Genomic DNA, 24,210 nt, shown 5'->3' on the forward strand with positions numbered 1-24,210 from the left:
TTAGGTCTCGGCTGAATATGTTTTGTGTCGTTATTGATTATTCTTACATCATGATGACACAAGTAACACAACAGATTCTACTAGTGAAGCAGGAATCAGGATAAAACCCCGTTTTGGTGGTGTTTGTATTGGTTATATAATCTTAAGTTTTCTAAATGGTGTTTTGTGAACTGGGTGTCGTTTGTCTTTTCGTCTTTTTGCACATGGTTTTGTCTGTTTTTCTTCGACTTATGGTTTTGTCTGTTTTTCTTCGACTTATGGTTTTGAGTCCCTTTTGGTATCTTCTTATTATTTTCATCATATTTTACAACGAATATGTCTTTAGAATCATATTAACTTACTGCCTTTTAAATCCTTTAATAAAAAACATTTAGATACATTATTTATGTACACAAGTATAATATCTATATAGACATGAACCAATTCAGGCTTTGATTTAAAGTTTATAGTTTTGACAATATAAATATAAATGTTATTTGTATTGTCATTAAGAATCAATCAAAAAAAGGTTATACATTTCTGTTCGCTATGGAGATTCCGTATATCGTCAAGTTTTTGGAATTCCAATAGGGACTAACTTTGCACCACTTATTGCAGACCTGTTTCTGTATTGTTACGAGTTACAATTTATGACTAAAGTCAGTAAAGACCCATCGAAACAACATCTGACACATAAATTTAATAACACTTTTAGATAGTTGGATGATATATTGGCTCTCAATAATGACGACTTCAGTACGTACACTAAAGAGATTTATCCTGCTTTAAATAAAGCTAATACTAACAATAAACACTGCCATTTCCTGTGTCTTGATATCTATATCTTTAACGGGAAGATTAATACCAAAATTTATGATAAAAGAGATGATTTTTCATTTCATATTGTTTTAAAATTATCCATTTTTAGATGGTGACGTTTCCTTGTTATTATATATTGGCTCTCAATAATGACATGTTAAACATGTTTAACCCCGCCGCATTTTTGTGCCTGTCCCAAGTCAGGAGCCTCTGGTCTTTGTTACATAGGCACTTGTCTCAGAAAAAAATTTCCTATATACCTTAATATAACAGGTATATAGGGGAAAAAAATTCTGAGACAAGTGCCTGTGATTTGTTAGTCTTGTATGTTTTTTAATTTTAGTTCATTTATATTTTTTGGAGTTTAGCGTGACGTCCATTTTCATTGAACTAGTACACATTTTTGTTTAGGAGCCACCTTAAGCCCGCCTCTGGGTGCGGGATTTTCTCGCTGTGTTGAAGACCCATTGGTGGCCTTCGGCTGTTTTCTGCTCTTTGGTTGGGTTGTTGTCTCTTTGACACATTCCCCATTTCCATTCTCAATTTTATATAAACAATGTGGACCAAATCATGATGGTCCATTAAGACAAGACGGAATAAGTTGTATATAGAGTTTAATGCAATAAAAGAAGCTAATCATATCAATTATTTGTATCAGTCTGTTTATCAAATTTCAAATCAGTTTCCGTTCTTCATTAGACCAAGTATTACTGTGAAGATATCCGCTAATCATCACTATTACAAGTCCTGAAAAATATTCCAAATAATAAAATAAATAGTTATGCTTGAAGTAAATTCATTCATCCAATAATTCATTCATTCATTCATTCATTACTTCTTATGCTTTACAAGTGCAAATATATAATAGTCAAAAAGTGCTTGCATCTAATATATTCCAGTGAACTAAGAGATTAAGGATACTACCGGCAATATAAAAGTCTGCCTCATATCTTGATTTTTCCTCGATATTGACACAGATGGACGACTTATCAAATTCCCATTTCTCAGGAGTAACATCCCCTCTGACCAATCTAATGGCGTTCACATATCTCATTTGATACGTTACGCTCGTGCCTGTTCACACTAAACGCTATCGTAACTCGCTTTTTCCTTACACAAAAACTGCTCAAACGGAGTTATGAGGAAGAACGACTGAAATCAACACTGTACATATGTTTTACGGTCACCATCACGAATTTGATGTTCGATACGACATGTATGTGTTTCAACTCACTGGCGACATGTTTTTTTCATACTTAGATCTTTAGGTACTAGAACAGTTTTCTAATCTGTAACTACACCGACTGTGTCCTATCTAAACATGCTAAACATTGTGTCCTATCTAAACATGCTAAACATTGTGTCCTATCTAAACATGCTAAAGATTGTGTCCTATCTAAACATGCTAAAGATTGTATCCTATCTAAACATGCTAAAGATTGTCTCCTATCTAAACATGCTAAAGATTGTGTCCTATCTAAACATGCTAAAGATTGTGTCCTATCTAAACATGCTAAAGATTGTTTCCTATCTAAACATGCTAAAGATTGTGTCCTATCTAAACATGCTAAAGATTGTGTCCTATCTAAACATACTAAAGATTGTGTCCTATCTAAACATGCTAAACATTGTGTCCTATCTAAACATGATAAAGATTGTGTCCTATCTAAACATGCTAAAGATTGTGTCCTATCTAAACATGCTAAAGAGTGTGTCCTATCTAAACATGCTAAAGATTGTGTCCTATCTAAACATGCTAAACATTGTGTCCTATCTAAACATGCTAAACATTGTGTCCTATCTAAACATGCTAAAGATTGTGTCCTATCTAAACATGCTAAAGATTGTGCCCTATCTAAACATACTAAAGATTGTGTCCTATTTAAACATGCTAAAGATTATGTCCTATCTAAACATACGAAAGATTGTGCCCTATCTAAACATGCTAAAGATTATGTCCTATCTAAACATACTAAAGATTATGTTCTATCTAAACATACTAAAGATTGTGTCCTATCTAAACATGCTAAAGATTGTGTCCTATCTAAACATGCTAAAGATTGTCACATTTTGCCTGAGTGTGGATTCGCATGGTGGGTGATGCATCTATAGCAGGAGACGCTTACACTATCGATGCACCCGGTCTCGCTCCTTTTGGAATACGTGAAATTCCATCAGTTTGTGTTTGTTATCTTGATTTGTCTTCTTAGTCGATTAATGATACTTGAACAGCTGTAAACTAGTTTTGCTTTAATTTGCTAACAAATAGTAAACTTGTGACTGTAAACCAAAAAAATACCTAAACCTGAGAGTTCTCGTTACATTATCATCTCTTTCTCTCACACTCTCTCTCATTGATGTATGCTTTACAAACCGATACTTACTTCCTCTGACAAATGTAATTCCGAAAATCTGAGCACCGAAGATCATCCCAGCGATATGATTTCTCTTTCCATAGCTGGAGACAGTCTTGGTTAGTTTTCCATCCACCATTGTTTGGTTCCCTATATGCCCAGTCAGTATACTCGACCTGGTTTCCTGATGTCCAGGTCCACACTCCTTCTTGGGCCAGATCTGATGCCCCTACCCACCAACCTGATTGGTATTCATGAAGAATTTGTCATTTTCATATTATGTTTCTTTGGAAAACAGATGTAATTTATGGATGATCTGATTTGCGTTCATTTGACCAAAATGTTGTTATCCCGCAAAAAGAGGGTGATGTATAATTTACAACCCAAAATGACTTCCAATGTTGTAGGAATTATAGTCGGCCATCAACACTTATTGATGGAAATTACTGACCCTGTATAGATAATAACTCCAAAGGGTTGCAATATATAAACCTATCCCAGTCACCCCATACTGACGTACACTAAATCATTTAGATTCGTAGTAAAGTTTTTGACATCCATATGCATGCCACGAGGTATCGCCAACAGGCACTTGTCTCTGAAAAAAATTTACCTACATACTTTAATATAACACGTGTTGTATTAAAGTATATAGGTTTGGTTTTTTTTCAGAGATAAGTGCCTGTGCTTTAACCTTTTGTATTTAAACTAGCCAATGATATGTATGCTATATATATAATGATCTGATTTACTAATGTCATTTAATGTGGTACATAACACTACAGGGAGATAACTGTTAATCGCGTTCTATTGTTAAGGAAATATCAAGCTTCTCGATGATCAAAATTAGGGTTTGTCAAACTGCTATATAGCCAATGAAATTTTTCCGATAAAGTGTGTGGTTCAAGTTTTTTGATTTTTTTATATTTTTGTCAAAGGGTCAAAATAAATATTTTGTCAAAATTTTATGAAAATTAAACGAGCCAAATTAGTTTTAGTCGAGGTGTTTGGTACCACCTTAAACAATCATCGTATATATTATTATTGCTTCAAGTGTTCACAACAAACTGTATTTACCTGATCCACCTCTTCGGCTGGCTTGACGTCTTAACCAGGCTCCAACATTCTGAGAATAAACTTCAGCCAATCTTCCACCACGTGACAAACAGTCTTGCTTCAAATAAAAAGTATAATTTTATTTTAATTATTTCAAAAAATTTATTCGCAATAGATTACATTCCTAATCTGTTATAGGGGTTATAATAATGAGCAAAAACATAAGAATAACGGACGAAAATTAAAAAAAAATAGAGGAAAATGTGCAAAGAAATAAAGAATGGAGAATAATTGGATGCTAAAATATAAAGAATGGGGACTAACGGGCGTAAAATAAAGAATTGCGAAAAATGTTCTAAAAAATAAAGAATACAAAAATGAAGACCCCCTTCCAGAAATGAAGACACCTCTTTCCAGACATTCCTGTTCAACAAAGGGAATAAGGATACTGAAATATTTGTAAAATTTCACTTTACAGAGATAATTTCAAATAATAAAACAAAGAAGAAGACTAATAAAGATAAAATAAAATAAATAAACTGAAAATAACCTCCAAATAATATAAATCATTTTGATATATGCATTTAATGAACCTTATTATATATTTAATTTATATCGCATTTAATTTCAAATTTTGAGCTTCGATTTTTTTTTATGTCTGTTCCAAGTTTTGTATCTGGACCACATGTTTTAGTTGGTGTTTGTTGTTTGTAGGTCTATTTTTCGGAGAACTCGGGTGTTAACGATTGGTATGGTCTGTTGTACTGTCCAATATATTTTGGGAAATTCAAATTTAAACGTTCTGACTTTGCCTCGTTGATGTACATTTTATATTTATACCGACCGTGCAAGACCCTCTTGGGTAGTCAAGGTCGTTAAAAAAAGGCAGTGGCTATTTTGCCGGCACCGGCACCGTCGTCGTCGTTATATTTATCTTTATCCGGGGCAACAACATTCAGAGACAGACGTTAGGAAACTTAAGGTTATATAAACTCATATATATATAGAAAGTTATATTTGCACAAAGTGCCTTTAATGTCGTACTTTGTCTAAAAGTATTTACCTGAGCATTGTTCCAGTTTATCGCGTTTTCAACGAACATGTAATACTTTCCATCATAAAGTGTCCAATCATTTGCAGAAATTGCACAAACTGAAAATTGAAGAAGTAAACATTATCCATATACATCATATATTATTTTCCTCTGGCAACATATCATTTATTTCATTTCTAAAACATGTAATAATGTACAAAATATCACTACCCACGAAATGAATAGTAACAACAAATTCAATAAATATACATTGTCAACGTATATTTGTTCCGCCTAACCGAAGTTCCTTTTGAAACTTTGTTATAATCTGTACTCTTTGTTCCAGTGGAAATAATATTTCAGAATATTTCTTCTACATGGAACTTATAACATAATAATATCATAAAGGAACTTCTATATCATGACAACATTACAGTGATAGTGAGATACCAGAAAAATTAAAGATGCTATTTCGCTCCTTCGAGGTTCGAACCCCCGACAGCCAAGAATTATCACTTTACCGCCAGCCCTGTATTCAAAATGGAGAGGGACAACTATACACTCGATTTTACTAGGTCGGTACGTTACACAAGCAGGAATAACAACATCTTTTTGAAATAAGCTCACCACTAAAACTCGCCATCTCATTCCTTTTTAACGTTTTCATGCTAATATTTTCACTTTTCTTCTATTTTTGGAAAGCGGCACATTGATAGGAAAAAAAGCATTTAGAAAATTACAAATATCAAAATAAGTTTAAAGAAAATATCAGCAAACAAATAGAAAAAGAAAATATTGCCCCCCGAGGACATTTTTTTATAAGACTAAAGACTAGACCTGACGTAAGAAACACAATCACATGACACAGTATGACAATTATAAATTAACACGTAGAAATTACTAAGAGCTAATACAATTCAAATTAAAGTTATTTTATGAACCTCACCAAAGGTCACAAAGACGGGCATATAAATCATAACAAATACATGTAATGTGTTTAAATGTAGAGATTTTCCAAGAGCTAAATTGACAGTGTCATCTCTAAAATGGCTTTCATTTTCGTGATTGAAAAATCATTACGTGCAAAAGGGAAACAATTTTGACGAATTGGAATTATGCCTGTGTCGAGTTATTTTTTAACTTACCTTGACAATCTTTACCCGAAAACCCATTCAAGCATTTGCACTGGTAACCGGAACTAGAATCAGTGCACGTCCCGCCATTCAAACATGGATTCGTACTGCAGGTTTCAACTAGAACAAAAAATTGAAAAGCGTACAAAGAATTTTGAATTAATGTCATATGCCACTTTTTTTAACATTTTCCAGGAGGTAAATTGACAGCGTCATCTCTAAAAGGCTTCCATTTTCATGGTTCAAAAATGTCACTACGTGTTATTGGAAGACAATTGTGACCAGGTGGAATTATGCCTGTGTTAAGCCATTTCTTTTAACTTACCTTGACAATCTTTACCCGAATATCCATTCAAGCATTTGCAATGGTAACTTGAACTAGAAACAGTGCACGTCCCGCCATTCAAACATGGATTCTTACTGCAGGGATTAACTAGAAGAAAATGGAATAAAAGTGAAAATATGTCAAACGTACAAAGCATTTTGGATTAAAGTCATAAGAAGCCAGTTTATAAATATGTGATTTCTTCAATATTACACAAAACACTCACGCTTTCGTCTAAAACATTTGTCATCTTTTACAGATCGTTAAGATGGAATGTGAATATTTTCCAAGAGCTATAAAATTGACAAGCGTCATCTCTAAAATGGCTTCCATTTATATGATCGAAAAAAATCCTTGCGTGCATGTAATTGGGAGACAATTTTGACGAAGTGGAATTATGCCTGTGTTTAGCCATTTTTATACGACCGCAAAAATTTTTTTGTGGTCGTATATTGGTATGACGTTGGCGTCGTCGTCGTCGTCGTCGTCGTCGTCGTCGTCCGGCGTCGTCCAGCGTCGTCGTCCGAAGACTCATTAGTTTTCGCACTCTAACTTTAGTTTAAGTGAATGGATCTCTATGAAATTTTACCACAAAAGGAAGGTGGGGATTGATTTTGGGGGTTATGGTACCAACAGTTAAGGAATTAGGGGCCAAAAAGGGGCCAAAAATAAGCATTTTCTAGTTTCCAGACAATAACTGTGGAACGGTGTATGGATATCTCTGAAATTATACTACAAGTTTCCATACCACAAAGGGATGGTTAGGATTTGCTTTGGGGGGTTTTGCTCAAACCGTTTAAGAATTAGGGGCAAAAAAGGGAGAAAAGCAAGGTTGTCCTCATTAATGGACAAATACTTTAGTACAAAACATAATTTAAAGCAGTGTAAGGGAGATAAATCAAAAACATCATTGAAATTATCTCCCTTACACTGCTTTTAAATTATGTATAAAGTAATGGTTAATGAACAATTAAGATAATTTAAAACAGTGTAAGGGAGGTAATCCAAATACAACGTTTTGGTTACTTCCCTTACACTGCTTTTAAATTATGTTTAAAGAAATGCATATTTATAAAGGAAGACCAGTATGGCGCATTAGATTTGTAAAATCTTTGACCACATTTATTTATTTGTTATGCCGAATCTAACCGTGTATTTAGATTTTTAATTTCGGGTCCAGTTTTCAAATTGGTCTACATTAAGGTCCAAAGGGTCCAAAATTAAACTTTGTTTGATTTTAACAAAAATTGAATATATGGGGTTCTTTGATATGCTGAATCTAAACATGTATTTAGATTTTTGATTTCTGGCCCAGTTTTCAAGTTGGTCCAAATTAGGGTCCAAAATTAAACTTTGTTTGATTTCAACAAAAATTGAATACATGGGGTTCTTTGATATGCTGAATCTAACCATGTATTTAGATTTTTTATTTGTGGACCCCGCTATCATATTGGTTCATATTGAGGTCAAAAGGGTCCAAAATTAAACTTTGTTTGATTTCATCAAAAATTGAATTATTGGGGTTCTTTGATATGCCAAATCTAACCGTGTATTTAGATTTTTAATTTTGGGTCCCGTTTTTTTAAATTGGTCTACATTAAGGTCCAAAGGGTCCAAAATTAAACTTAGTTTGATTTTAACAAAAATTGAATCCTTGGGGTTCTTTGATATGCTGAATCTAAACATGTGTTTAGATTTTTGATTATGGGCCCAGTTTTCAAGTTGGTCCAAGTTGGGGTCAAAAATTAAACTTTGTTTGATTTCAACAAAAATTGAATATATGGGATTCTTTGATATGCTGAATCTAAACATGTATTCAGATTTTAGATTTTTGGCCCAGTTTTCAAGTTTGTCCAAATTGGGGTCCAAAATTAAACTTTGTTTGATTTCAACAAAAATTGAATATATGGGGTTCTTTGATATGCTGAATCTTACCATGTATTTAGATTTTTTATTTGTGGGCCCGCTATCAAATTGGTTCATATTGAGGTCAAAAGGGTCCAAAATTAAACTTTGTTTGATTTCATCAAAAATTTAATTATTGGGGTTCTTTGATATGCCAAATCTAACCATGTATTTAGATTTTTTAAAATGTGCAAAGAAATAAAGAATGGAGAATAATTGGATGCTAAAATATAAAGAATGGGGACTAACGGGCGTAAAATAAAGAATTGCGAAAAATGTTCTAAAAAATAAAGAATACAAAAATGAAGACCCCCTTCCAGAAATGAAGACACCTCTTTCCAGACATTCCTGTTCAACAAAGGGAATTAGGATACTGAAATATTTGTAAAATTTCACTTTACAGAGATAATTTCAAATAATAAAACAAAGAAGAAGACTAATAAAGATAAAATAAAATAAATAAACTGAAAATAACCTCCAAATAATATAAATCATTTTGATATATGCATTTAATGAACCTTATTATATATTTAATTTATATCGCATTTAATTTCAAATTTTGAGCTTCGATTTTTTTTTATGTCTGTTCCAAGTTTTGTATCTGGACCACATGTTTTAGTTGGTGTTTGTTGTTTGTAGGTCTATTTTTCGGAGAACTCGGGTGTTAACGATTGGTATGGTCTGTTGTACTGTCCAATATATTTTGGGAAATTCAAATTTAAACGTTCTGACTTTGCCTCGTTGATGTACATTTTATATTTATACCGACCGTGCAAGACCCTCTTGGGTAGTCAAGGTCGTTAAAAAAAGGCAGTGGCTATTTTGCCGGCACCGGCACCGTCGTCGTCGTTATATTTATCTTTATCCGGGGCAACAACATTCAGAGACAGACGTTAGGAAACTTAAGGTTATATAAACTCATATATATATAGAAAGTTATATTTGCACAAAGTGCCTTTAATGTCGTACTTTGTCTAAAAGTATTTACCTGAGCATTGTTCCAGTTTATCGCGTTTTCAACGAACATGTAATACTTTCCATCATAAAGTGTCCAATCATTTGCAGAAATTGCACAAACTGAAAATTGAAGAAGTAAACATTATCCATATACATCATATATTATTTTCCTCTGGCAACATATCATTTATTTCATTTCTAAAACATGTAATAATGTACAAAATATCACTACCCACGAAATGAATAGTAACAACAAATTCAATAAATATACATTGTCAACGTATATTTGTTCCGCCTAACCGAAGTTCCTTTTGAAACTTTGTTATAATCTGTACTCTTTGTTCCAGTGGAAATAATATTTCAGAATATTTCTTCTACATGGAACTTATAACATAATAATATCATAAAGGAACTTCTATATCATGACAACATTACAGTGATAGTGAGATACCAGAAAAATTAAAGATGCTATTTCGCTCCTTCGAGGTTCGAACCCCCGACAGCCAAGAATTATCACTTTACCGCCAGCCCTGTATTCAAAATGGAGAGGGACAACTATACACTCGATTTTACTAGGTCGGTACGTTACACAAGCAGGAATAACAACATCTTTTTGAAATAAGCTCACCACTAAAACTCGCCATCTCATTCCTTTTTAACGTTTTCATGCTAATATTTTCACTTTTCTTCTATTTTTGGAAAGCGGCACATTGATAGGAAAAAAAGCATTTAGAAAATTACAAATATCAAAATAAGTTTAAAGAAAATATCAGCAAACAAATAGAAAAAGAAAATATTGCCCCCCGAGGACATTTTTTTATAAGACTAAAGACTAGACCTGACGTAAGAAACACAATCACATGACACAGTATGACAATTATAAATTAACACGTAGAAATTACTAAGAGCTAATACAATTCAAATTAAAGTTATTTTATGAACCTCACCAAAGGTCACAAAGACGGGCATATAAATCATAACAAATACATGTAATGTGTTTAAATGTAGAGATTTTCCAAGAGCTAAATTGACAGTGTCATCTCTAAAATGGCTTTCATTTTCGTGATTGAAAAATCATTACGTGCAAAAGGGAAACAATTTTGACGAATTGGAATTATGCCTGTGTCGAGTTATTTTTTAACTTACCTTGACAATCTTTACCCGAAAACCCATTCAAGCATTTGCACTGGTAACCGGAACTAGAATCAGTGCACGTCCCGCCATTCAAACATGGATTCGTACTGCAGGTTTCAACTAGAACAAAAAATTGAAAAGCGTACAAAGAATTTTGAATTAATGTCATATGCCACTTTTTTTAACATTTTCCAGGAGGTAAATTGACAGCGTCATCTCTAAAAGGCTTCCATTTTCATGGTTCAAAAATGTCACTACGTGTTATTGGAAGACAATTGTGACCAGGTGGAATTATGCCTGTGTTAAGCCATTTCTTTTAACTTACCTTGACAATCTTTACCCGAATATCCATTCAAGCATTTGCAATGGTAACTTGAACTAGAAACAGTGCACGTCCCGCCATTCAAACATGGATTCTTACTGCAGGGATTAACTAGAAGAAAATGGAATAAAAGTGAAAATATGTCAAACGTACAAAGCATTTTGGATTAAAGTCATAAGAAGCCAGTTTATAAATATGTGATTTCTTCAATATTACACAAAACACTCACGCTTTCGTCTAAAACATTTGTCATCTTTTACAGATCGTTAAGATGGAATGTGAATATTTTCCAAGAGCTATAAAATTGACAAGCGTCATCTCTAAAATGGCTTCCATTTATATGATCGAAAAAAATCCTTGCGTGCATGTAATTGGGAGACAATTTTGACGAAGTGGAATTATGCCTGTGTTTAGCCATTTTTATACGACCGCAAAATTTTTTTTGTGGTCGTATATTGGTATGACGTTGGCGTCGTCGTCGTCGTCGTCGTCGTCCGGCGTCGTCCAGCGTCGTCTTCCGAAGACTCATTAGTTTTCGCACTCTAACTTTAGTTTAAGTGAATGGATCTCTATGAAATTTGACCACAAAAGGAAGGTGGGGATTGATTTTGGGGGTTATGGTACCAACAGTTAAGGAATTAGGGGCCAAAAAGGGGCCAAAAATAAGCATTTTCTAGTTTCCAGACAATAACTGTGGAACGGTGTATGGATATCTCTGAAATTATACTACAAGTTTCCATACCACAAAGGGATGGTTAGGATTTGCTTTGGGGGGTTTTGCTCAAACCGTTTAAGAATTAGGGGCAAAAAAGGGAGAAAAGCAAGGTTGTCCTCATTAATGGACAAATACTTTAGTACAAAACATAATTTAAAGCAGTGTAAGGGAGATAAATCAAAAACATCATTGAAATTATCTCCCTTACACTGCTTTTAAATTATGTATAAAGTAATGGTTAATGAACAATTAAGATAATTTAAAACAGTGTAAGGGAGGTAATCCAAATACAACGTTTTGGTTACTTCCCTTACACTGCTTTTAAATTATGTTTAAAGAAATGCATATTTATAAAGGAAGACCAGTATGGCGCATTAGATTTGTAAAATCTTTGACCACATTTATTTATTTGTTATGCCGAATCTAACCGTGTATTTAGATTTTTAATTTCGGGTCCAGTTTTCAAATTGGTCTACATTAAGGTCCAAAGGGTCCAAAATTAAACTTTGTTTGATTTTAACAAAAATTGAATATATGGGGTTCTTTGATATGCTGAATCTAAACATGTATTTAGATTTTTGATTTCTGGCCCAGTTTTCAAGTTGGTCCAAATTAGGGTCCAAAATTAAACTTTGTTTGATTTCAACAAAAATTGAATACATGGGGTTCTTTGATATGCTGAATCTAACCATGTATTTAGATTTTTTATTTGTGGACCCCGCTATCAAATTGGTTCATATTGAGGTCAAAAGGGTCCAAAATTAAACTTTGTTTGATTTCATCAAAAATTGAATTATTGGGGTTCTTTGATATGCCAAATCTAACCGTGTATTTAGATTTTTAATTTTGGGTCCCGTTTTTTTAAATTGGTCTACATTAAGGTCCAAAGGGTCCAAAATTAAACTTAGTTTGATTTTAACAAAAATTGAATCCTTGGGGTTCTTTGATATGCTGAATCTAAACATGTGTTTAGATTTTTGATTATGGGCCCAGTTTTCAAGTTGGTCCAAGTTGGGGTCAAAAATTAAACTTTGTTTGATTTCAACAAAAATTGAATATATGGGATTCTTTGATATGCTGAATCTAAACATGTATTCAGATTTTAGATTTTTGGCCCAGTTTTCAAGTTTGTCCAAATTGGGGTCCAAAATTAAACTTTGTTTGATTTCAACAAAAATTGAATATATGGGGTTCTTTGATATGCTGAATCTTACCATGTATTTAGATTTTTTATTTGTGGGCCCGCTATCAAATTGGTTCATATTGAGGTCAAAAGGGTCCAAAATTAAACTTTGTTTGATTTCATCAAAAATTTAATTATTGGGGTTCTTTGATATGCCAAATCTAACCATGTATTTAGATTTTTTATTTTGGGTCCCGTTTTTTAAATTGGTCTACATTAAGGTCCAAAGGGTCCAAAATTAAACTTAGTTTGATTTTAACAAAAATTGACTATATGGGGTTCTTTGATATGCTGAATCTAACCATGTATTTTGATTTTGGACATTGGACCATAATAGGTAAATTAAAAAAATTGAAGTTCTTAGACCACATTCTTTCTGTGTCAGAAACCTATGCTGTGTCAAATATTTAATCACAATCCAAATTCAGAGCTGTATCAAGCTTGAATGTTGTGTCCATACTTGCCCCAACTGTTCAGGGTTCGACCTCTGCGGTCGTATCAAGCTGCGCCCAGCGAAGCATTTTATTTAAACTTACCTTGACAATCTTTACCCGAATATCCATTCAAGCATTTGCACTGGTAACTTGAACTAGAAACAGTACATTTCCCGCCATTCAAACATGGATTCTTACTGCAGGGATTAACTTGGAAAACAAAATGATAATATGTCAAACATACAAAGCATATTGGATTAAAATAATAAGCCACTTTTTCTTACATTTTCCATGAGCTAAATTGACAGCGTCATCTCTAAAATGACTTCCATTTTCATGATTGAAAAAAAAACATCATATGTAATTTGGAGAACATTTTTACGGAAGTGGAAATATGCCTGTGTTGAGCCATTTTTTAAACTTACCTTGACAATCTTTACCCGAATATCCATACAAGCATTTGCACTGGTAACTTGAACTAGAAACAGTGCATTTCCCGCCATTCAAACATGGATTCTTACTGCAGGGATTAACTAGAAGAAAATGGAATAAAAGTGAAAATATGTCAAACGTACAAAGAATTTTGGATTAAAGTCATAAGAAGCCAGTTTATAAATATGTGATTTCTTCAATATTACACAAAACACTCACGCTTTCGTCTAAAACATTTGTCATCTTTTACAGATCGTTAAGATGGAATGTGAATATTTTCCAAGAGCTATAAAATTGACAAGCGTCATCTCTAAAATGGCTTCCATTTATATGATCGAAAAAAATCCTTGCGTGCATGTAATTGGGAGACAATTTTGACGAAGTGGAATTATGCCTGTGTTTAGCCATTTTTTAAACTTACCTTGACAATCTTTACCCGAATATCCATTCAAGCATTTGCACTGGTAACTTGAACTAGAAACAGTACATTTCCCGCCATTCAAACATGGATTCTTACTGCAGGGATTAACTTGGAAAACAAAATGATAATATGTCAAACATACAAAGCATATTGGATTAAAATAATAAGCCACTTTTTCTTACATTTTCCATGAACTAAATTGACAGCGTCATCTCTAAAATGACTTCCATTTTCATGATTGAAAAAAAAACATCATATGTAATTTGGAGAACATTTTTACGGAAGTGGAAATATGCCTGTGTTGAGCCATTTTTTAAACTTACCTTGACAATCTTTACCCGAATATCCATTCAAGCATTTGCACTGGTAACTTGAACTAGAAACAGTGCATTTCCCGCCATTCAAACATGGATTCTTACTGCAGGGATTAACTAGAAGAAAATGGAATAAAAGTGAAAATATGTCAAACGTACAAAGAATTTTGGATTAAAGTCATAAGAAGCCAGTTTATAAATATGTGATTTCTTCAATATTACACAAAACACTTACGCTTTCGTCTAAAACATTTGTCATCTTTTACAGATCGTTAAGATGGAATGTGAATATTTTCCAAGAGCTATAAAATTGACAAGCGTCATCTCTAAAATGGCTTCCATTTATATGATCGAAAAAAATCCTTGCGTGCATGTAATTGGGAGACAATTTTGACGAAGTGGAATTATGCCTGTGTTGAGCCTTTTTTTAAACTTACCTTGACAATCTTTACCCGAATATCCATTCAAGCATTTGCACTGGTAACTTGAACTAGAAACAGTACATTTCCCGCCATTCAAACATGGATTCTTACTGCAGGGATTAACTTGGAAAACAAAATGATAATATGTCAAACATACAAAGCATATTGGATTAAAATAATAAGCCACTTTTTCTTACATTTTCCATGAGCTAAATTGACAGCGTCATCTCTAAAATGACTTCCATTTTCATGATTGAAAAAAAAACATCATATGTAATTTGGAGAACATTTTTACGGAATTGGAAATATGCCTGTGTTGAGCCTTTTTTTAAACTTACCTTGACAATCTTTACCCGAATATCCATTCAAGCATTTGCACTGGTAACTTGAACTAGAAACAGTACATTTCCCGCCATTCAAACATGGATTCTTACTGCAGGGATTAACTTGGAAAACAAAATGATAATATGTCAAACATACAAAGCATATTGGATTAAAATAATAAGCCACTTTTTCTTACATTTTCCATGAACTAAATTGACAGCGTCATCTCTAAAATGACTTCCATTTTCATGATTGAAAAAAAAACATCATATGTAATTTGGGGAACATTTTTACGGAAGTGGAAATATGCCTGTGTTGAGCCATTTTTTAAACTTACCTTGACAATCTTTACCCGAATATCCATTCAAGCATTTGCACTGGTAACTTGAACTAGAAACAGTGCATTTCCCGCCATTCAAACATGGATTCTTACTGCAGGGATTAACTAGAAGAAAATGGAATAAAAGTGAAAATATGTCAAACGTACAAAGAATTTTGGATTAAAGTCATAAGAAGCCAGTTTATAAATATGTGATTTCTTCAATATTACACAAAACACTTACGCTTTCGTCTAAAACATTTGTCATCTTTTACAGATCGTTAAGATGGAATGTGAATATTTTCCAAGAGCTATAAAATTGACAAGCGTCATCTCTAAAATGGCTTCCATTTATATGATCGAAAAAAATCCTTGCGTGCATGTAATTGGGAGACAATTTTGACGAAGTGGAATTATGCCTGTGTTGAGCCTTTTTTTAAACTTACCTTGACAATCTTTACCCGAATATCCATTCAAGCATTTGCACTGGTAACTTGAACTAGAAACAGTACATTTCCCGCCATTCAAACATGGATTCTTACTGCAGGGATTAACTTGGAAAACAAAATGATAATATGTCAAACATACAAAGCATATTGGATTAAAATAATAAGCCACTTTTTCTTACATTTTCCATGAGCTAAATTGACAGCGTCATCTCTAAAATGACTTCCATTTTCATGATTGAAAAAAAAACATCATATGTAATTTGGAGAACATTTTTACGGAAGTGGAAATATGCCTGTGTTGAGCCATTTTTTAAACTTACCTTGACAATCTTTACCCGAATATCCATACAAGCATTTGCACTGGTAACTTAACTAGAAACAGTGCATTTCCCGCCATTCAAACATGGATTCTTACTGCAGGGATTAACTAGAAGAAAATGGAATAAAAGTGAAAATATGTCAAACGTACAAAGAATTTTGGATTAAAGTCATAAGAAGCCAGTTTATAAATATGTGATTTCTTCAATATTACACAAAACACTCACGCTTTCGTCTAAAACATTTGTCATCTTTTACAGATCGTTAAGATGGAATGTGAATATTTTCCAAGAGCTATAAAATTGACAAGCGTCATCTCTAAAATGGCTTCCATTTATATGATCGAAAAAAATCCTTGCGTGCATGTAATTGGGAGACAATTTTGACGAAGTGGAATTATGCCTGTGTTTAGCCATTTTTTAAACTTACCTTGACAATCTTTACCCGAATATCCATTCAAGCATTTGCACTGGTAACTTGAACTAGAAACAGTACATTTCCCGCCATTCAAACATGGATTCTTACTGCAGGGATTAACTTGGAAAACAAAATGATAATATGTCAAACATACAAAGCATATTGGATTAAAATAATAAGCCACTTTTTCTTACATTTTCCATGAACTAAATTGACAGCGTCATCTCTAAAATGACTTCCATTTTCATGATTGAAAAAAAAACATCATATGTAATTTGGAGAACATTTTTACGGAAGTGGAAATATGCCTGTGTTGAGCCATTTTTTAAACTTACCTTGACAATCTTTACCCGAATATCCATTCAAGCATTTGCACTGGTAACTTGAACTAGAAACAGTGCATTTCCCGCCATTCAAACATGGATTCTTACTGCAGGGATTAACTAGAAGAAAATGGAATAAAAGTGAAAATATGTCAAACGTACAAAGAATTTTGGATTAAAGTCATAAGAAGCCAGTTTATAAATATGTGATTTCTTCAATATTACACAAAACACTTACGCTTTCGTCTAAAACATTTGTCATCTTTTACAGATCGTTAAGATGGAATTTGAATATTTTCCAAGAGCTATAAAATTGACAAGCGTCATCTCTAAAATGGCTTCCATTTATATGATCGAAAAAAATCCTTGCGTGCATGTAATTGGGAGACAATTTTGACGAAGTGGAATTATGCCTGTGTTGAGCCTTTTTTTAAACTTACCTTGACAATCTTTACCCGAATATCCATTCAAGCATTTGCACTGGTAACTTGAACTAGAAACAGTACATTTCCCGCCATTCAAACATGGATTCTTACTGCAGGGATTAACTTGGAAAACAAAATGATAATATGTCAAACATACAAAGCATATTGGATTAAAATAATAAGCCACTTTTTCTTACATTTTCCATGAGCTAAATTGACAGCGTCATCTCTAAAATGACTTCCATTTTCATGATTGAAAAAAAACATCATATGTAATTTGGAGAACATTTTTACGGAAGTGGAAATATGCCTGTGTTGAGCCATTTTTTAAACTTACCTTGACAATCTTTACCCGAATATCCATACAAGCATTTGCACTGGTAACTTGAACTAGAAACAGTGCATTTCCCGCCATTCAAACATGGATTCTTACTGCAGGGATTAACTAGAAGAAAATGGAATAAAAGTGAAAATATGTCAAACGTACAAAGAATTTTGGATTAAAGTCATAAGAAGCCAGTTTATAAATATGTGATTTCTTCAATATTACACAAAACACTCACGCTTTCGTCTAAAACATTTGTCATCTTTTACAGATCGTTAAGATGGAATGTGAATATTTTCCAAGAGCTATAAAATTGACAAGCGTCATCTCTAAAATGGCTTCCATTTATATGATCGAAAAAAATCCTTGCGTGCATGTAATTGGGAGACAATTTTGACGAAGTGGAATTATGCCTGTGTTTAGCCATTTTTTAAACTTACCTTGACAATCTTTACCCGAATATCCATTCAAGCATTTGCACTGGTAACTTGAACTAGAAACAGTACATTTCCCGCCATTCAAACATGGATTCTTACTGCAGGGATTAACTTGGAAAACAAAATGATAATATGTCAAACATACAAAGCATATTGGATTAAAATAATAAGCCACTTTTTCTTACATTTTCCATGAGCTAAATTGACAGCGTCATCTCTAAAATGACTTCCATTTTCATGATTGAAAAAAAAACATCATATGTAATTTGGAGAACATTTTTACGGAATTGGAAATATGCCTGTGTTGAGCCTTTTTTTAAACTTACCTTGACAATCTTTACCCGAATATCCATTCAAGCATTTGCACTGGTAACTTGAACTAGAAACAGTACATTTCCCGCCATTCAAACATGGATTCTTACTGCAGGGATTAACTTGGAAAACAAAATGATAATATGTCAAACATACAAAGCATATTGGATTAAAATAATAAGCCACTTTTTCTTACATTTTCCATGAACTAAATTGACAGCGTCATCTCTAAAATGACTTCCATTTTCATGATTGAAAAAAAAACATCATATGTAATTTGGGGAACATTTTTACGGAAGTGGAAATATGCCTGTGTTGAGCCATTTTTTAAACTTACCTTGACAATCTTTACCCGAATATCCATTCAAGCATTTGCACTGGTAACTTGAACTAGAAACAGTGCATTTCCCGCCATTCAAACATGGATTCTTACTGCAGGGATTAACTAGAAGAAAATGGAATAAAAGTGAAAATATGTCAAACGTACAAAGAATTTTGGATTAAAGTCATAAGAAGCCAGTTTATAAATATGTGATTTCTTCAATATTACACAAAACACTTACGCTTTCGTCTAAAACATTTGTCATCTTTTACAGATCGTTAAGATGGAATGTGAATATTTTCCAAGGGCTATAAAATTGACAAGCGTCATCTCTAAAATGGCTTCCATTTATATGATCGAAAAAAATCCTTGCGTGCATGTAATTGGGAGACAATTTTGACGAAGTGGAATTATGCCTGTGTTGAGCCTTTTTTTAAACTTACCTTGACAATCTTTACCCGAATATCCATTCAAGCATTTGCACTGGTAACTTGAACTAGAAACAGTACATTTCCCGCCATTCAAACATGGATTCTTACTGCAGGGATTAACTTGGAAAACAAAATGATAATATGTCAAACATACAAAGCATATTGGATTAAAATAATAAGCCACTTTTTCTTACATTTTCCATGAGCTAAATTGACAGCGTCATCTCTAAAATGACTTCCATTTTCATGATTGAAAAAAAAACATCATATGTAATTTGGAGAACATTTTTACGGAAGTGGAAATATGCCTGTGTTGAGCCATTTTTTAAACTTACCTTGACAATCTTTACCCGAATATCCATACAAGCATTTGCACTGGTAACTTAACAAGAAACAGTGCATTTCCCGCCATTCAAACATGGATTCTTACTGCAGGGATTAACTAGAAGAAAATGGAATAAAAGTGAAAATATGTCAAACGTACAAAGAATTTTGGATTAAAGTCATAAGAAGCCAGTTTATAAATATGTGATTTCTTCAATATTACACAAAACACTCACGCTTTCGTCTAAAACATTTGTCATCTTTTACAGATCGTTAAGATGGAATGTGAATATTTTCCAAGAGCTATAAAATTGACAAGCGTCATCTCTAAAATGGCTTCCATTTATATGATCGAAAAAAATCCTTGCGTGCATGTAATTGGGAGACAATTTTGACGAAGTGGAATTATGCCTGTGTTTAGCCATTTTTTAAACTTACCTTGACAATCTTTACCCGAATATCCATTCAAGCATTTGCACTGGTAACTTGAACTAGAAACAGTACATTTCCCGCCATTCAAACATGGATTCTTACTGCAGGGATTAACTTGGAAAACAAAATGATAATATGTCAAACATACAAAGCATATTGGATTAAAATAATAAGCCACTTTTTCTTACATTTTCCATGAACTAAATTGACAGCGTCATCTCTAAAATGACTTCCATTTTCATGATTGAAAAAAAAACATCATATGTAATTTGGAGAACATTTTTACGGAAGTGGAAATATGCCTGTGTTGAGCCATTTTTTAAACTTACCTTGACAATCTTTACCCGAATATCCATTCAAGCATTTGCACTGGTAACTTGAACTAGAAACAGTGCATTTCCCGCCATTCAAACATGGATTCTTACTGCAGGGATTAACTAGAAGAAAATGGAATAAAAGTGAAAATATGTCAAACGTACAAAGAATTTTGGATTAAAGTCATAAGAAGCCAGTTTATAAATATGTGATTTCTTCAATATTACACAAAACACTTACGCTTTCGTCTAAAACATTTGTCATCTTTTACAGATCGTTAAGATGGAATGTGAATATTTTCCAAGAGCTATAAAATTGACAAGCGTCATCTCTAAAATGGCTTCCATTTATATGATCGAAAAAAATCCTTGCGTGCATGTAATTGGGAGACAATTTTGACGAAGTGGAATTATGCCTGTGTTGAGCCTTTTTTTAAACTTACCTTGACAATCTTTACCCGAATATCCATTCAAGCATTTGCACTGGTAACTTGAACTAGAAACAGTACATTTCCCGCCATTCAAACATGGATTCTTACTGCAGGGATTAACTTGGAAAACAAAATGATAATATGTCAAACATACAAAGCATATTGGATTAAAATAATAAGCCACTTTTTCTTACATTTTCCATGAGCTAAATTGACAGCGTCATCTCTAAAATGACTTCCATTTTCATGATTGAAAAAAAACATCATATGTAATTTGGAGAACATTTTTACGGAAGTGGAAATATGCCTGTGTTGAGCCATTTTTTAAACTTACTTTGACAATCTTTACCCGAATATCCATACAAGCATTTGCACTGGTAACTTGAACTAGAAACAGTGCATTTCCCGCCATTCAAACATGGATTCTTACTGCAGGGATTAACTAGAAGAAAATGGAATAAAAGTGAAAATATGTCAAACGTACAAAGAATTTTGGATTAAAGTCATAAGAAGCCAGTTTATAAATATGTGATTTCTTCAATATTACACAAAACACTCACGCTTTCGTCTAAAACATTTGTCATCTTTTACAGATCGTTAAGATGGAATGTGAATATTTTCCAAGAGCTATAAAATTGACAAGCGTCATCTCTAAAATGGCTTCCATTTATATGATCGAAAAAAATCCTTGCGTGCATGTAATTGGGAGACAATTTTGACGAAGTGGAATTATGCCTGTGTTTAGCCATTTTTTAAACTTACCTTGACAATCTTTACCCGAATATCCATTCAAGCATTTGCACTGGTAACTTGAACTAGAAACAGTACATTTCCCGCCATTCAAACATGGATTCTTACTGCAGGGATTAACTTGGAAAACAAAATGATAATATGTCAAACATACAAAGCATATTGGATTAAAATAATAAGCCACTTTTTCTTACATTTTCCATGAGCTAAATTGACAGCGTCATCTCTAAAATGACTTCCATTTTCATGATTGAAAAAAAAACATCATATGTAATTTGGAGAACATTTTTACGGAAGTGGAAATATGCCTGTGTTGAGCCATTTTTTAAACTTACCTTGACAATCTTTACCCGAATATCCATTCAAGCATTTGCACTGGTAACTTGAACTAGAAACAGTGCATTTCCCGCCATTCAAACAAGGATTCTTACTGCAGGGATTAACTAGAACAAAAACAAAAAACAAATAAAAGTCAAACTATGTCAACTTGACATACAAAGCATTTATAATAAAGTCATAAGAATAAGGAGATGTGGTATGACAATGAGACAACTATCCACCAAAGTTCAAATAAAGCGGATGTAAGCAATTATAGGCAACCGTTCGGCCTTCAACAATGAGAAAACACCATACAGTATAGTCGGCTATTAAAGGTCCCGACATGAAAAATATGAAACAATTCAAACGAGAAAACTAACCGCCTAATCTATAACAAAACAATTTACGAAAACCAAATATGACAGACATTAACCAACAACAACCACTGAACTACAGGCTCCTGGCTTGGGATAGGCGCATAAATAATGTGGCGGAATTAAACCTGTTCAAGTTGTGAGCGCTGAATCCCTCCCTAACCCGGGACACTGGTGTTACAGCACAAGAAAAGGGCTTATCTCATCAGATCGATACAAAGCAGAAAAAACACCAACAAAAACAAGGACCGGACGTGACAGGGTAACATCAAAAGCGACACAGAGTACACATCTGAGAGTACTCGCAGTTACTGACAGCTAGTTCAAAGCCAATAACAACTAATAAAAAAATTCGTGTATCTAAGTCGTGTATCTAAGTCTGAAAGTCCGTTTTTAAATGTGTTTTATTGAACTTGCGAACATTTGCCAGAACAACCTGTCAGAGAATAATTATAAGTTTATAAAGGGCCAACAAGTATACTAGTTAAATGACGCTTATTAGGACGAAAAAAAAACATTTGTCTTCATAATTAAAGATCCTTAAAATGCAATGTGAATAAATATTTCCAAAAGCTAAATTGACAAGCGTCATCTTTAAAATGGCTTCAATTTTCATGATTGAAAAAATCAGAACGTGTTATTTGGAGACAATTTTGACCAGGTGGATTTATGCTTGTGTTGAGCCTTTTTTTTAACTTACCTTGACAATCTTTACCCGAATATCCATTAAGATTTACACTGTTAACTTGAACAAGTTCTCGTTATCTAATTTAAATAGTAATAATAAACTCACCAAAGGCTGGTTTATTATATTATAGAAATTAAATAACTCGGGTTGATATCAAGCAATAACCAATTCACACTCGTTATTAAACCTATAAATATTGTTTCTTTACCTTGGGTTTTGCATAATTTATCGACCTGTATGATCATCAGTCTCAATTTTTCCAATTCTTTCTTCAAGTCTGAAATAATAGTACGAACACAATTCACGAAGACTCACAATATCATGATAATAACATTCTAATTGAAATGTGCGAGTTTGAATAAGTTTATAACTATAAACATTCTTCTAAAATAACAGACGTCGATAGACAACGCAACAATATACTCGTAAATGTTAATAAAAAAAAACTTAGTATCTAATTGAATACATTTTGAGTGTAGGAACTCCAGCGTGCATGATGAACAGATAACAACAACAAAGTATGCACAGTTAAAATGTAAGATGGTCTAAATGATTTGTGGAGTGAGTGTCGAGACGCTGGCAGCCTGAATAAAGTGTTGAAAATTTTCCACAGACGGAAACTAGGATATCTGGAGGTATGGTATTCCAAGATATGACAGGTATGAATGAATATTTGGAACAGTTTTAGTTTGGTTCTGATCTGTCTGAGGTTATTTGAAATTGAACCACCCTTTTTAATGCCATCCGTCGTGATGTTCATGGTCCACTGGGTGGATGTCCCCCTGAACTATCGCTTTATGACTAATTGTAATTATTTTAAGCAAAACAAAGTGTGTTACCTGGTACGGTTGCACAGCTACTGCATTCTTCGTCAACCAATTCTTGTTGTCTTTGTGAATGTTGCACAATGGTCGCACTGCATACTCCAATAATGACTACTAGTATGTAGATGTTCATTGTTATAGTTCTGTGTTTACGTATTGTGCAAACGGATAAGGACAGGACTTCTTATATATCATACGAGAAGGAAACTATAAGCTTAATGTTTTAAATAACTTCTGTTGTTATGGTTTGGCATAAATAGAATTCCATTTTCCGTCTCCATATTTGGAGATAATAAGTATTTACAATAATTTTGACCATATCACTTTTAGTCATCAGATTATAAATCAAATACTATTTTCCGTCTGCATGTTGTTTGGAGATAATAAGTTTTTACAATAATTTTTGCCATAACAC

At 33.2% G+C, this 24,210-nt stretch overlaps 1 protein-coding gene across 1 annotated transcript; it reads right to left on the reverse strand.

Moving 5' to 3' along the window:
• Nucleotides 1-1,395: 1,395 nt before the first annotated feature.
• Nucleotides 1,396-23,962, reverse strand: LOC127701961 (protein crumbs homolog 1-like). Its single transcript, XM_052205937.1, has 12 exons — nt 23,811-23,962; nt 23,180-23,248; nt 17,101-17,208; nt 11,021-11,128; nt 10,708-10,815; nt 9,574-9,681; nt 6,700-6,807; nt 6,387-6,494; nt 5,272-5,360; nt 4,230-4,326; nt 3,183-3,393; nt 1,396-1,545 (listed from the first exon to the last, which is right to left on the reverse strand). Exons 1-12 carry the CDS (start codon nt 23,926-23,928, stop codon nt 1,524-1,526), a joined length of 1,254 nt encoding a protein of 417 aa, XP_052061897.1. The 5' UTR covers nt 23,929-23,962; the 3' UTR covers nt 1,396-1,523.
• Between the last annotated feature and the right edge of the window lie 248 nt (nt 23,963-24,210).

This window comes from Mytilus californianus, unplaced genomic scaffold, assembly GCF_021869535.1.
Source record: "Mytilus californianus isolate M0D057914Y unplaced genomic scaffold, xbMytCali1.0.p SCAF_5, whole genome shotgun sequence".
NCBI lineage: Eukaryota > Metazoa > Mollusca > Bivalvia > Mytilida > Mytilidae > Mytilus > Mytilus californianus.